At 33.8% G+C, this 14,366-nt stretch overlaps 1 protein-coding gene across 2 annotated transcripts; it reads left to right on the top strand.

Annotated features, from left to right (window-relative positions):
* Window positions 1-4,813: 4,813 nt before the first annotated feature.
* Window positions 4,814-9,042, top strand: LOC105785569 (adagio protein 3). 2 transcript variants are annotated; one of them, XM_012611679.2, is made up of 3 exons: window positions 4,814-5,177; window positions 7,071-8,367; window positions 8,447-9,042. In XM_012611679.2, the coding sequence occupies exons 1-3, from the start codon at window positions 4,894-4,896 to the stop codon at window positions 8,513-8,515; spliced, it is 1,650 nt and encodes a 549-aa protein (XP_012467133.1). In that variant the 5' UTR covers window positions 4,814-4,893; the 3' UTR covers window positions 8,516-9,042. The 2 variants fall into 2 exon arrangements, with proteins under 2 accessions (XP_012467133.1, XP_012467132.1); XM_012611678.2 differs by having other exon boundaries at window positions 4,815-5,177; window positions 7,071-9,042.
* The last annotated feature ends 5,324 nt before the right edge of the window (window positions 9,043-14,366 follow it).

Here is a 14,366-nt window from a genome sequence, read left to right as displayed (position 1 = left end):
ATTATATTGGCTCCTGTGGTTTATCAAATCTTCTTTACTTCTTTGCTGTTTTGTCTTGCCAATTGTGATCGTTAGTTTGTAGGATTTTCCCAATGCCATTCTTAATGTCTTAATACAACTATTTTAATGTTTTTATTAGGGATAACCCAAATCGAATATATATATTGTTGAGAAGGGATTATATGAAATTATGATTATATGCTATCATTATCCTTATTCTTTTTCAATAGGTGCATGATAAATTAGATTTTTTCTCCTGATTTTGTATTTTTAGTTGGATTTGAATTTTTTGAGAGGAAAAGGTTGAAAATTAAGAGAAAAAATCTGATTTGCCATACTCCTATTGGAAAGGGATAGAGATGACGTGGAATCATAGTTTTATACAATTTTTTTTCTCATATATTGTTAGTATGAACTTTTAGTAAGAAATATCTCAAACACATAAATGGAACACGAACAATAACTTGAACAGCAAAACGAATCAATAGCACAAGGCTCCAAAGCGTGTCTCAAGGCACTATCTTCAAGGTTCTATTTGCCCCCCACCTATACTTGGTGTGTAAATGAGTTTCAAGCAAATGAACATCGAGAATATAATGAGGCCAAGTGACTATTTGCGTTTTACACAAACAAAAATAGTCCATTGCGTACCGAGCAAAATATAACAAGAAAATTAATTTCATAAGGAATTTCGATAAACAAACTATAGTTTAAATGAAAGAAGAATAAAAAGAACTTTTGATGAGAAATTTTTATATATCATCTAAATAAAATCTCACTTCTATTTATAGGAATCCTCGTGACTCTTCCTAAAATATAACTTTTAATAGGTACATGTTTTATGAATAATCACATCTTTTAAAGAGACATAATAATTCAACTAATACCTCTTAAATAGATGCAATTATTAAAGTAAGAGATACAACTATTTAAGTAATATCTCTTAAATAAACATAACTATTTAATTTTTTTATTACAAAATCAAGTGATATAACTTATTATTATGAATAATCATAACTCTTTGATCAATAACCAACAATATAACTTTTAATTACTTACACTCTTTCATTTATAGTTATTGGAACACTATAAATATTTGAAAATATTCCAACATGTCATATCTGCAAAATTTTAATCCTTCATTTATTTTTAGCATTAAATTTGATTATTATTATTTTAATCCAATTTTGATTTAATCAAACTATCCATTAAATATCTAAATCCGCTAAATATCCCCATTTATCGAGTATAATAATATTTTTAAATTTCTTCCAAAAATATTTTAAATAAATTTAAGAAAATAAATAAAATTTTTAAAAGTAAAAGGATAATGGATTCAAATATTGAAATCCAAATCTCTTATATGCAAAAATAAAATAAATTAGAATAATGATGTCATTAATATCGTTAACTTGTACTAACGTGATATTAATGGGTATTTTATAGTGACACATAGCAATTTCTTAGTATGAACAAAATTAAAAATTAAAAATCTTTTAAAAATATAAATTAATTTACAAAAGTTTAGGTATCAACCATAGTGGAGCCAGGGTGACCCTCCTAAAATAGAAAAATTTCATTTAAATTTTTATAATTTATAAAATTTTAAATTAGTAATAATAAAATTACATTTTGGCATCCCAAAATGATAAAAATTGATTTAATTATTTAAAAATTATAAAGGTATAGATTATTAAATGATGAATTTACATTTTACTATCATAAAAATATATAATTTAATTTTATGCCTTAAAAAAATTCTAACTCCGTCACTAGTTACCTATTAGGTAATTTTGAACAAATTCAAGAGGCAAACTACATGCTAATCTTTAAAATTAACGTCATTAATAAATTGGAGAAATGCATTTGGCGAGATACAAAATTAGATACCAATTAAGTATAAAAAAATTTCAGGTACCAACAAATATTTTTAGACAAGTTAAGAGGTAAAACATGATATTAACCCATATATAAAAGAGGGGGGCAAAAAAGCGAAAGGGAAGAGGGGGTGAGGACCATAGAATTGAGGGATGAGATGATGGGTTCGTTTCCAGTGCCGGCCACGGCCACCATCCTGACTTTAAAATAAATATCTTATCCCACCTTGATGACGTGGAAGCCCTCAGGTGCCAGATTCAGTTTAGATTTTTTTTCTTCCTTTTGTAGTTTGATACGTGTTTCTCACTACACTGATGTGGACGCTTTCTCTTTATTTTTTGCCGCTCCTTTTCTTATTTAATTACCAGATCGCCATTCTCCTTTTTTTGGTTTAATTCCTTACCATCACCGCATTGAGTTTAGAAAATTTTAGGAGAAAAAAATAATCACATTCATAATAACTAACCTTCAATTTAATAATTTTAATTAACATTATGATCTTAAGAACATAAATAATCCTACCCCCATAGAGCAAGCAATGATTGTACTATCTTTCGGTCATCAAAATTTAAAATGAATGAATTAAAATTATTTATAAGAAAAAGAGGTAATAAATTATTCATAAATCTTAATATTAATTAAAGATTTGAATGTAAATATTTTATGAATTAAGAAAAAATTAAAATAAATGAATCTTCATTTAGAAAAGAAAATTTCAATTTCATTGTTTTGCATGCAAAAGTTTGTACTCTTACATGCTCTTCAATACTTAGGTTTTGTCTATCATTGAGAGTGAAAAATATTTTTTAACTCAAATCTTAATTAAAATTAAGAAAAGATAAACTACCAATTTTTAAATCAAACCTTATTTATAAACAGGATATTTAACCCAAACAAAAAATTTTAACTTTTAAAAAGTGTTTTAAATGAAGTCACCTTTTTAGGCGAATTACACATAAAAGCCCTATTTTTAAAAATTACTGAAATGGGCCGATATTTTATTATTTACCGAATGGGTCATTTTCCCAAATCGCGTCCACATCAACAAGAATGTCGTGGGATGTGTCAAAATCGCGTCCACGTCGGTAGCGATGACATTACGTGGTAACAAATCGCGTTCACGTAAGCGCGATTTGTCGACGTGGAAGCAAATCGCGCTTACGTGGACACGATTTGCGCCGTATGTGAACAGTACCCACCGGTCAAAAAATTGACCATTTATGTTTTTTAGCTTGGAAAACTTTGAAATGCCATAACTTTTCGCTCGGTTGTCCGATTGAGACGATTTTTTTTATTTCGAATAACTTTTCGAGATCTATGCTCTGACAAACAGCCGAAGGCGGTTTGCCGCAGTTTTCTTTCGAAAAAGATCCTTTTTTACCTCTAAATTTTGATTTTTTCGGTTTAAAATTAAATTTTGAAACATTCAAATCATTATTTTCCTTATTTATTTGAAGTAAACACTAGAATTTTTTTACAAAATTGTTGTATTATTTTTTCTGATTTGACACGTGTATGGAATAGGTCTTATAAATCGTTAGAATGTAAGTAATATAATTAAGATAATAACAGTATTTTTATAATATGTTAATTAATTAGTTTAACTTAGTTGGTTAAGATACTTGCTCTTTTCCTTAGTACTTTGGTTCAAATCTTGTTGGTAATAATTTTGAATCTTTTTGTACTTGTTGCAATTTATTTTTTAATCAATTAACTCTTCAATATTACATTAATATATATTATTAGTACAATAGTATAGACGGATTGACAATTTGAGCTACAATATTATGAATATTAACTACAATACATAATTTGAGCTACATATTACAGTAATACATATTGGGACAAAATACCAAAAAAGCCCTATTTTTTAAAAAGTTACCGAAATGGACCCGGTATTTTATTATTTACCGAAATAGGCCATTTTCTCCGAAATCGCGTCCACTTCAGCGCGATGTGTCAGCAAATCGCGTCCTCGTAGGCGCGATTTGTGTCCACGTAAGTAAAGCGCTCTGACGTGGACGCGATTTGCTGACACATCGCGCTGACGTGGACGCGATTTCGGGAAAAATGACCCATTTGGGTAAATAATAAAATATCGAACCCATTTCGATAAATTTTTAAAAAATAGGGCTTTTTTGGTATTTTTCCCATCTTTTTACCCCATTAAATATTCTATTTTACAATATTATGTCTAAAATTAATATTTTATCTTCTCAAAAGCAAGTTTTGACAATAATGATAAACACCATCAAATATTTCAAAAGCACTTTTAAAGGTTTTTCACAACTAACTATTAGTCAATCCATAGACTTTGTAACGAAAAAATAAAAACAAGAAAATAAAACTACGAAGAGAAGATAACCTGACCTTTTATGGGATAATACTTGTGTTCTTATCTATTTCATCTAAGGGTGTGTTTAGTATTATTTCTAAGAAGTATTTTAGAACAAAATATTTCTAAACAAGCTATTTTATCGATAAAAAGTGCTTCTTCCAATTAAAAATTGACCCAAAAATATTTTTTCAAAATTGAACACTTTTTAAGAAACTGAAAATTTTAACTTCTCTACAAAAATATTCTTTTACCAAAACACTTTTGAGAATAATTCTTAAACTAGACCTAAATTTATCGTTTACAAATATTTTAATATAATAGGTCGAGCTCATTAATCTACCGTTAACATGAATAATATCTTTTAAGTATAATAATGATATATGACTATTTTTTTAAGTTGGGAAAATAAAAAATTAAAAAAATAAAATGATAATTCGGAAAAAACAAGTAAAATAAAAAAAATGATCTAAAAACTAATACTTGGTAATTACAAAGGTTGGAGTGAGAGCACAAATGGAGGCATATTTGCAAATATCGTAGGTAAATAAGGGCATTTTGGATAAGAGAAATTCAACGCATAAAATATCTTCCCTTCAACAATAACAAAACTTGAAGAAGGTAAAGCCCACACCTCCCATAGAAACAGGGGAAAAAAATAAAGCACCAAAAAATAGAAAATGTCTAAAGGAGAAGAAGTGATGCAAAGCAGTGGAAAACGGCAACGATTTGCAAAAGATGAAGTAAAACGACAAGAAATGGAGGAACAACAACAACAAGAAGATGATGAAGAAGAAGAAGAGAGCCAGCTTCCGAAGAAACCAGGACTATTGTATTACCCTACAACTCCGACTTCTTTCGTTGTTTCCGATGCTTTGGAGCCCGATTTCCCTATTATTTATGTCAACAAAGTCTTCGAGGTTTTCACCGGTTACCGAGCCGACGAAGTCCTTGGTAGGAACTGGTGAGATATTTTAGTTTCTTTTCCTTTCGTTTTTGAATAATATTTTGTGCTGATTTTTGGAGTAATTGAAGATTTTTTGAGTAAATTTAAGAGACAGTTGATGATTTCTAGTGATTTGAAGCAACTTTTAGTAATTGATCTAAACAAGTTGCAAGTGTTTGTTTATTGGAGCCGTGCTACTCATTTGATGGTGTAAAGGTGTTAAATAGAAAATTCACGGACATTTATTTCTTGCAAGTAGTCAAATATGAAGGTGATAGGAGCTCAAGACTTTTTACAGAACAGTGTTTTTTTTTTTTTGGTTTTTCATTTAGTTAGTAGAAGGTTAAGAGCAAAAAAGTAAAGATATTAGAACAGAACAAAATTAGGGATTGATCTTAAGAAAAGTAAATAAATATCATGAATGCTGAACTTATCTTTTGCAGGATATTAAGGTTGAATATGTAAATCTAGGCTCTAAATTGAAGTCATAGATATGAATTATTCGGTCTAAGAACATGAATCATTTCGGTGGTGGATAATATTGAAGTTACATGCAGCCCTAACTGCTCAAGTCTAAGAAAAATAAAATAAAACAAAGACAACATTAGGCGAATTCAAATTAACAAAAAGGTATTTCTTAATGTCAATTACATAACCCTGTATAATAACTTCTGGATCATTTGTGTCAAGGAACATAGAATGGGTTGTATCTCTTGCATGCTGCCTTTGCCTTGAGGGCTTGATAATGTGAATCAATGCAGATCTATCAGACTTGTGCTCAAATTAAATTAATAGAAAGAATAGAGGTAGCTGAGTGTTACAGTTTGGATCTTTTGGATCACTGCATCAGAATGTTTTGGTATCATGTCAAAGAACCAGTAAACTTAATCTTGACTTTTAAGTAGTGTTAATTACAATTATTTTGGGAGAGAGGAAGTAGAAGCTGTTTGTTTTTATATAGATAAAATGATGAGTGTGTAGTGAATTGCTTAGTTTCAATCATTGAATCCATTTTAGTAAGTCTACCTTTTCAGCATAGTGAAAGGCATCTATAAAGCATTTTAACCAAGTGAACATTCATTATGACGACTTTCACATAAATGGTAGAAGATTCAAGATCTAGGGATCATCTACAGCAACTAGTTTTGGTTTCGTCTTGTAGGAAAGTTAGTTCTGCTTCCAATCAAGGCAGTATTATTAAAGAAAGGAAATACATGCTTCACAATCTTATTGATGAATTCTCCTAAGAGAATTTTCCAACGTAATCTTAAGTACTATCTTATTTCAGATGTAGATCAGTATGGGATGAACTAAGAAGAAGCATGTCTGGAGTGAGCTTTGGTTGTCCAAGTTCTTTGCCAATAATCAAAAGGAGGGGTTGCAAGGAGAAGCAGAGAAGTATCAATCTAATTGAACCTCTCCTTTTTGAAAGATGGCTTTAGTGTGTTATTTTAGTCTTCTTTCCAGCTTGAGAAGTAAAAAAGGGAAAAAAAATCTTGCAGGCCCTAAACTACTGTAACTACACGTGAATACCAGTCATCTTCTCTGAATATTTAGCAAAAAGTTTGTCAATGGCAAAGTAATAACTCAAGAATGTTGACGAATTTTGTTTCTTGGTGTTAAAAGGAGCATAGTGTGCTGCAAAATTATCTTTTTCCACTTTGGCTGGGTTGAAAAGGATTTAAGATTTTTATGGTGAACAAGAGACATCCAGCATTCAGTTGTTTTAGTTTTTAATGTGTTAATGTATTTCCATGTTGGCATCCTCTTGGCTAGTATTCACAATTTTGTAATGGAAGTTTTCATTTGCCAATGATGCTTATGCTTCCCTAGCTAGTTGTGATGTTTCTTTATCTTTTAATAATTGCTTGATATAGAGGATCTAGATTGACTCTATGGGATTTCTTTCAGTCGGTTTTTACAGTATAGAGATCAATGTGCTCAAAGACGGCACCCTTTGGTAGATCCTTTTGTTGTTTCTGAGATCCGGAGATGTCTTGAGGAAGGTATTGAATTCCAAGGTGAGCTTCTGAATTTCAGGAAGGATGGCACTCCATTGGTGAACATATTGAAACTTGCACCTATACATGATGATGATGGAATAGTCACACACATTATTGGTATTCAAGTGTTTTCTGAAGCAAAACTAGATCTGAATCGTGTATCATATCCGGTTTTCAAAGAGACTTGTAATCAGCAGTTGGATGAGTCTGCTCAATACTCTCATTTCAGCAATCCACCATTCAGTCAGCATCGAGAAATATGTGGGATACTCCAGCTCTCTGATGAAGTTTTGGCTCATAACATTTTATCTCGGTTAACACCGAGAGATGTCGCTTCTATTGGATCTGTCTGTAGAAGGATACGACAATTAACAAAAAATGAGCATGTGAGAAAGATGGTATGTCAAAATGCCTGGGGAAGAGAGGTCACTGGTACACTGGAAATGATGACAAAAAAGCTGGGATGGGGACGTCTTGCCAGAGAGCTGACCACTCTTGAGGCAGTTTGTTGGAGGAAACTGACTGTAGGTGGTGCTGTGGAGCCTTCACGTTGCAACTTCAGTGCATGTGCAGCAGGGAACCGTCTAGTCCTTTTCGGAGGCGAGGGAGTCAATATGCAGCCTATGGATGACACGTTTGTTCTCAACCTTGATGCTGCAAATCCAGTGTGGCAGCGTGTAAGTGTGGAATCATCCCCTCCAGGGCGTTGGGGCCATACTCTTTCATGCCTAAATGGTTCCTGGTTGGTGGTCTTTGGAGGATGTGGAAGACAAGGATTGCTCAATGACGTCTTTGTCCTTGACTTGGATGCCAAACAACCTACATGGAAAGAAGTTTCTGGTGGTGCTCCCCCTCTCCCTAGATCTTGGCATAGCTCTTGCACAATAGACGGTTCTAAGTTGGTTGTGTCTGGTGGGTGCACAGATGCGGGGGTGCTTCTCAGTGACACGTATCTTTTGGATCTTACTACAGACAAGCCAACATGGAAAGAGATTCCGACATCATGGGCACCCCCATCAAGGTTGGGCCATTCGCTTTCAGTTTATGGGCGTACTAAAATTCTTATGTTTGGGGGGCTTGCAAAGAGCGGGAACTTGCGATTGCGATCAGGTGAAGCCTACACCATTGATTTGGAGGACGAAGAACCACAGTGGCGGCAACTGGACTGTAGTGCCTTCACCAGTGTTGGTAGCCAAAATGCTGTGGTACCTCCTCCTAGACTGGATCATGTTGCGGTAAGCATGCCTTGTGGGAGGATAATTATATTTGGTGGTTCAATTGCAGGGTTGCACTCTCCTTCTCAGCTGTTTCTCCTGGATCCTTCGGAGGAGAAACCATCATGGAGGACACTGAATGTTCCTGGGCAACCACCAAAATTTGCTTGGGGACATAGTACATGTGTGGTTGGAGGGACCAGGGTGTTGGTGTTGGGCGGACACACGGGGGAGGAGTGGATACTCAATGAGTTGCATGAGTTGTGTTTAGCAAGCAGGCAGGACTCGGACTCAAGCTGAGGTAATTTCTCCCATACTATTGAATCATATTTTTGACATGTTTCGCCTGATGCATTGCGTTTTAGTTCATATTGTATAAATTTCATTTGGTGGGGCCAGTTCTGGTTGTACAATGTAAAACATAAATCGAGTGTTGAGTGATTCATCATTACTTGTTTTATGTCATTTACAAATCAAAATGCCCAGGTCATGGTAGTGAAAATGGTCTATGTATTTCTGCTTTACCTACGTTTTAATTTGGTTGGACCTTGCAACTTTAGAGCTGAGTTATTCTCCGTCTTGGCTGGGTTTTTAAATACTATTGAAATTTTGATTGCCATTTGTCACCGTGTAATTTGATATATGATTCCTAACTTTTTGAAGCAATATTTTTCCTAATAATAGGAGCATAATGCATGTTTCCATTTTTATTCTGAATAAACGGAAATATGACAGACCAAAAATGAAGAATTAGTATAAATAAATGGGAAAATCCATAGTTGCCAAATCAAAATAAATTAGTATCCGTCCATATTCTTCCTGCAAAATTAAAGAATAAAGTAAATTAGTATTGATCTCACGGCAACTCTTTCTTCGTCGAGTTTGAAGGTAAGGTTTTATTTATTTATTTATTTATTTTTTGTAATTTCATATTCATACTTATTTTTTCCTACGCTAACTGTTATTTATTTTCCGTTTTGAATTATAGAATTAATACAAGGATCATGATCTTAAAATCAGAGCTTTAAGGAAACGAGTGCCAATACTATTCTTATTATTATTATGTTTTAAACTTACCTGGGATTTTAGTAAAAAATAAATGGAGGAGAGAGAAAACAACAAACTAAAATATGTTCTGCCAACATCATATCTACTGCCTAAGACACCTACTATCACAAGCTCGATAAAGCAAAATTAAAATTGGAAACAACAAAAGAAAGAGAAAACGACCCTCTCTTTCCTCCTGAAAACCAAAGACTCTGCTCTCAAAGATCAAACCCAACAACTGCAATCTCTCTCTTTGCTCTACTTGCAGAAAACAAATCGTTGAAACAAAGAACGGAATTGAGAGAGAAAACACTTTGGGTGAGCATCAAAGAGAGCTCAAACCGTAAGAAATTTCTCCAATATCCAAAGATCGAAGCCAAAACACATTAACTCGTGAGATCCATTAGTCTTCTATCCTGCTCCGTTGCCATCGGAGCTTCTTCAATCTGGAATCTCGGTGACCTCAATCGTCGGTCTTCTCCTGCCATGACATGTGCCACATTATTTGCTTTGCGACCGAAAAAACAAAATCGATGTTCTCCAACTCTTTGGAAATCACTCTGATATCTTGAATAATCGGATTAACTGAAGATTTATCCAATGTAGAACTAAGTACCTTCTTTAGTATGTAAATGAGTCACCTTCAATGATCACTCTTCGAAATCCTAAATCCTTTGCGAAAAAACCCGCTTGTTCACATGCCTTAGCCATTGCCATGAATGCATTTGTGATATAGTTGTAACAGTTTGGTTTGAGCAACGAACTAAAATAAAAAAAAAATTCATTAATCGACTTTATTACATTATAAAGAATATTTTTGTACAAAAGCGATCTGACCTAATAAAGTTTAACTACATTGAAAATTTCTAACTCTAAGAAACTTTTTAAATTACAATGTGCCTAACCCCAAGGCGAAGCCACTGAAGGTAGCATCTTCCTATGTGCATGGAACTTTATTGATGATGATTATTGACCTAACACGGTCTTGGTCCCTCATCGAGTTCTTTATCCCGCGAATCTTGCAACCATAGGTCAAAACCTTTGTTCAAATGAATTTAGTGAGTTTCTTTACTGTATTACACGAAAATAGACCCTATATTGCAGTGGTTTAAATAGAAAAGAACCAAACACACAATACTTCATGTTTCGTTTAGACGATCCCATTTTTTCTGAGTGTCAGAACTCATGTTCTCCTTTCGCCTTTCTTAAATGGGGGGATGATTGTTGAGTGATCATTACTTGGTTTGCTTATGGCCATTTAACTAATTCTAGTAGATTCTCACTTTTCCTTACACATACCACCTACTGTCCACCCTAGCTCAGGCGGATAAACTGACATTCTACTCTTAAAACCTACTAGAAAAGGGCCACGCTTGGCAGTCTTAACCTTATTTCATCTTTTCTATTTCTACCCTTCATTTGGGTTGAAATGTTGTTTGGGTTACCCCTTGTAGACCACCCTAATTGTTATATCTTGCTTTTAAGGCGCATTAAGTCCGCCTACTATAGATCATTTTGGCTTACAGTTTCCAGCAGACTATTAATTGATTGAGTTTACATTCTTCTTTATATGATTGTTCCCTATGAAACTAACTCTATAACGGCTACGCTCGTACTATGGTTTTCCTTAAAGAGGAATAGTCTTGACAAACATATTTGTCTTTTGTGCTGTTCTTATTAGTACCTCTTTATGTCTATAGTTTCAACTACCCTTATTTACCAAATAAACTACTCGGAGTACTTATGATCATACTTCTAACATCTAGAGTTCCAGCACTTTTTGACGGTTATTTATGGAAAATCCTTATATGTGATCCTCAGATAGGTTTTCTTTTGTTTGCCTATACTCCATGCCCTACTAGCACGTCCTTTCTCATGTTTGAATCTTGCTGGGTTATAACCCATATGCCCTACGACTTCTCCAATTACTATTTTGGTGGATTGTTCCCATTTTTAATACCCTTGTCTTATTCAATGAAGTCCACAGAATCCGTTTGTTAACTATAGCTCACCAACATTGGCATTTTCTTTTAACCCGTTTCCCATGTTCGTGAATTTTCTATAATTACGGTCTTGGTGGTATACCCCGTGTTAAATGTCCCAACGGTTTACTTCACGTTTAATATCTTGGCGGACTCCATACGCTACCATAGTCGCGTTACGATCTTACTCATTAGGTTCCATGTGTAATTGCCTAGAGGATTTCCCCGTCTTTACTATCTTGGCAGATTTCCCCGCTTTTAGTGTCCTGGCCGACTCTTTGTGCTGCCACAATCGAGCTATGGTCTTATAACATTCCCTATGCTTAACGTCCTGAAGGACTACTCCATGTTTACTGTCCCGATGGACTGCTCGCTTTTAATGTCCCGACAGACTCTCTCTATGCTACCATAATCGTGCTATAGTTTTACGACATACCCCATGTTTAACGTCCTAGAAGACTACCCCGTGTTTACTGTTCCGACGAACTCCATTGGTTTCCATAGCCGATCTATGATCTTACATCTTTAACCTCTTTGAGGTGTCGCCTTGAAGAACCTTACCACTGTCGCGATGTTGTCCCATAGAGCTTGCTAACTGCCATCACGCTGTTACTCCATTAAACTTAATAACCATTGATATCGATTCATCTCATATCTAACATTGATACTCGAACACCACAATGTCCCCTCCGCAAGGTCTGGAGCTTTACACATCACGATTTGCACTCGGTAACACTGTATAATAGAATCTTAATAGAATTCTATTTCCTTATGAATCCATCCATTCCTCCATTTCGCCACTTTTAACCTTGATGCTTGGGCACTGTAGTGTCCCCTCCGCAAGGTTCGGAGCTTTACACATCACGGTTTGTACTTAGCAACACTGTATGCCGGTATCTTAACAAAATTTCATTTCCCAAATCCTAACTTCTTCTAACCCGTCAATAATCTCCCCTCCGTACCCCACCATTATAATCATGCAATGCATGCATATCACTTACATACTATCATGGAGTACACTATCTTTTAAAACATGGAATCATAACTATTTGATGCATATTGAACTACATTAGTGGATACCCATATACCAGGCAATCCTATGTAGGCTTAGCATTCATAATCAGCAGATTTCATACATCATCATGGAACTTAACACAGAATCATGCCAGTCACTCAGCATTTCAGGAATCCATGTTTTTTGGCCTCATTAGATTAGCTTTTCCAAATGCCAAAGCTTCCGTTCTCTTGGTAGCTAAGCATGAAAACCAAAATCATGAGTTAAACTCAGTATTCTCAACTTAAAACTCAATTTTCCAAAAACATGTAGAACCGATTTCTAGGCATCCTTAACTCCATTTTTCTTAATCTTACGTATACAAAAGGACTAAGAACCTTACCAGCTTGCTGGATTCTCTACTTTTTCGACACAAACCTCATGATCATTGCTCTATATAGAGCTTCCTATAATTATCTATTATTTGGAGCAACCTAAGGAAGAAGATTAAGAAGAGAGGAAAATGAAACAAAATGGAGATGAATCCTCCTAGGGAAGTCACTTCTCAGCTATATATAGTCCTTCCCGTATGGTTTTCAACCATAGAGAAACCATTCATTGATAATCATTTTGTCTCTCACTAAGGAACTAGTTGGTTTTAATCCAATCAAACCAGAGTTAGATCTCAACCATATTCAAAATCAATCACTAATTTTTTCCTATTTTTTTAGTAGAGGCAATCATCTTATGACTTCTTTCAATTTAACCCTAATTATTCCTAACTTCTGGATTTAAAGGAAACCAGGTGTGACAATATTTGTGTAAAAAGGTATATGCAACCATTATTAAGCCATTGTTATCTCTTTTTATAACCTCTGATATTGCTGTCTTAGTCATAACACTTTAGGCCAAATCAAATTTAAATTTAATATTCATTTTGTAATCCTTTAAACTCGGCCTAAACGTTATTGTCGAATCTCAAAGATCACATTGGCTATATTGATTGTACAGAAAATCATTTAGCTATTTTCTTTTAAAAATCGTCGTTGCTAAAAATGTCCTTATTGAGAAAACTGAATTTTTGTTTGAAATTGTTTATCTTTAGAAAACTCAAGTTTTGATTTTTTTTTTCAGAAAGTGTCGTACTTCAATTAAAACATTGCAACAAATAATTTGCATATCTAAAACTCGTTTTTCATTTTCAAAACATAGATTTAATATATATCTCATAAAATATCAATTCTGTGAGTAGATAGTGTTAAGTTTCAAAAACAAAGGATTGAATTTTGAAAACACCCTTGTTGGGCCTTGCTTGAATTAGTTATGAAAAATCCATCATAAATTATCAATTTCACAATATTTTAAATGATAATTTTTAAACCTAAATCATGCAAAAAAATCCAAAATCAAACTAATCCAAAGTTAAAAAGAAAATCCTAAGCAAAAGTCGACAGTAATAAAAACACATCTCCAAAATATCGAGTACCAAAATAATACATTTTTCTAAAAATGACCAAGAGCTCCTCTGTAAGCCGAGCCCGTCCTAACCTTGATTATTATTTGAAAAGTCAGAATTAAAAAGTGGTGAGCTTTAAAAGCCCAGTGTGAGATCAACATAATTATAATCACATACATATCAGAATAATAAGCTCATCATATCAATCATCATAATAATCACAAGTTCTAATACTAATACTTATGCATGAACATGTCGATACATATTTTAAAACGATGCACATTTTATAAAATTTCCTACCCGTCCCTGCTACACACCAATGTCGTGTTCCCCAGAACTCATCCATCCAAAACACCATTTGTGGACATGCTACCACTAATTTGTAGATTTACTGCCACTGATTTAATTATGTGGACAAGCCACCACTAATTTGTAAATATACTACCACTGCTTCCACCTTTCACAAAGTCACACCCCCATGCCCAATGCATGTGATATGACAATTTTCACT

The sequence above is a fragment of the Gossypium raimondii genome, chromosome 1 (genome assembly GCF_025698545.1).
Source record: "Gossypium raimondii isolate GPD5lz chromosome 1, ASM2569854v1, whole genome shotgun sequence".
Lineage (NCBI taxonomy): Eukaryota > Viridiplantae > Streptophyta > Magnoliopsida > Malvales > Malvaceae > Gossypium > Gossypium raimondii.
The sequence above is the reverse complement of the archived record's forward strand: the minus strand, read 5'-3'. Positions and strand labels throughout refer to the sequence as shown.

What these genes read in the sequence shown, in the direction of transcription:
- LOC105785569 (XM_012611678.2), top strand. Translation starts at nt 4,894, where the DNA reads ATGTCTAAAGGAGAAGAAGTGATGCAAAGCAGTGGAAAACGGCAACGA. An exon ending in GAAGTCCTTGGTAGGAACTG is followed by an intron (nt 5,178 to 7,070) that starts GTGAGATATTTT and finishes GATTTCTTTCAG; the next exon opens with TCGGTTTTTACAGTATAGAG.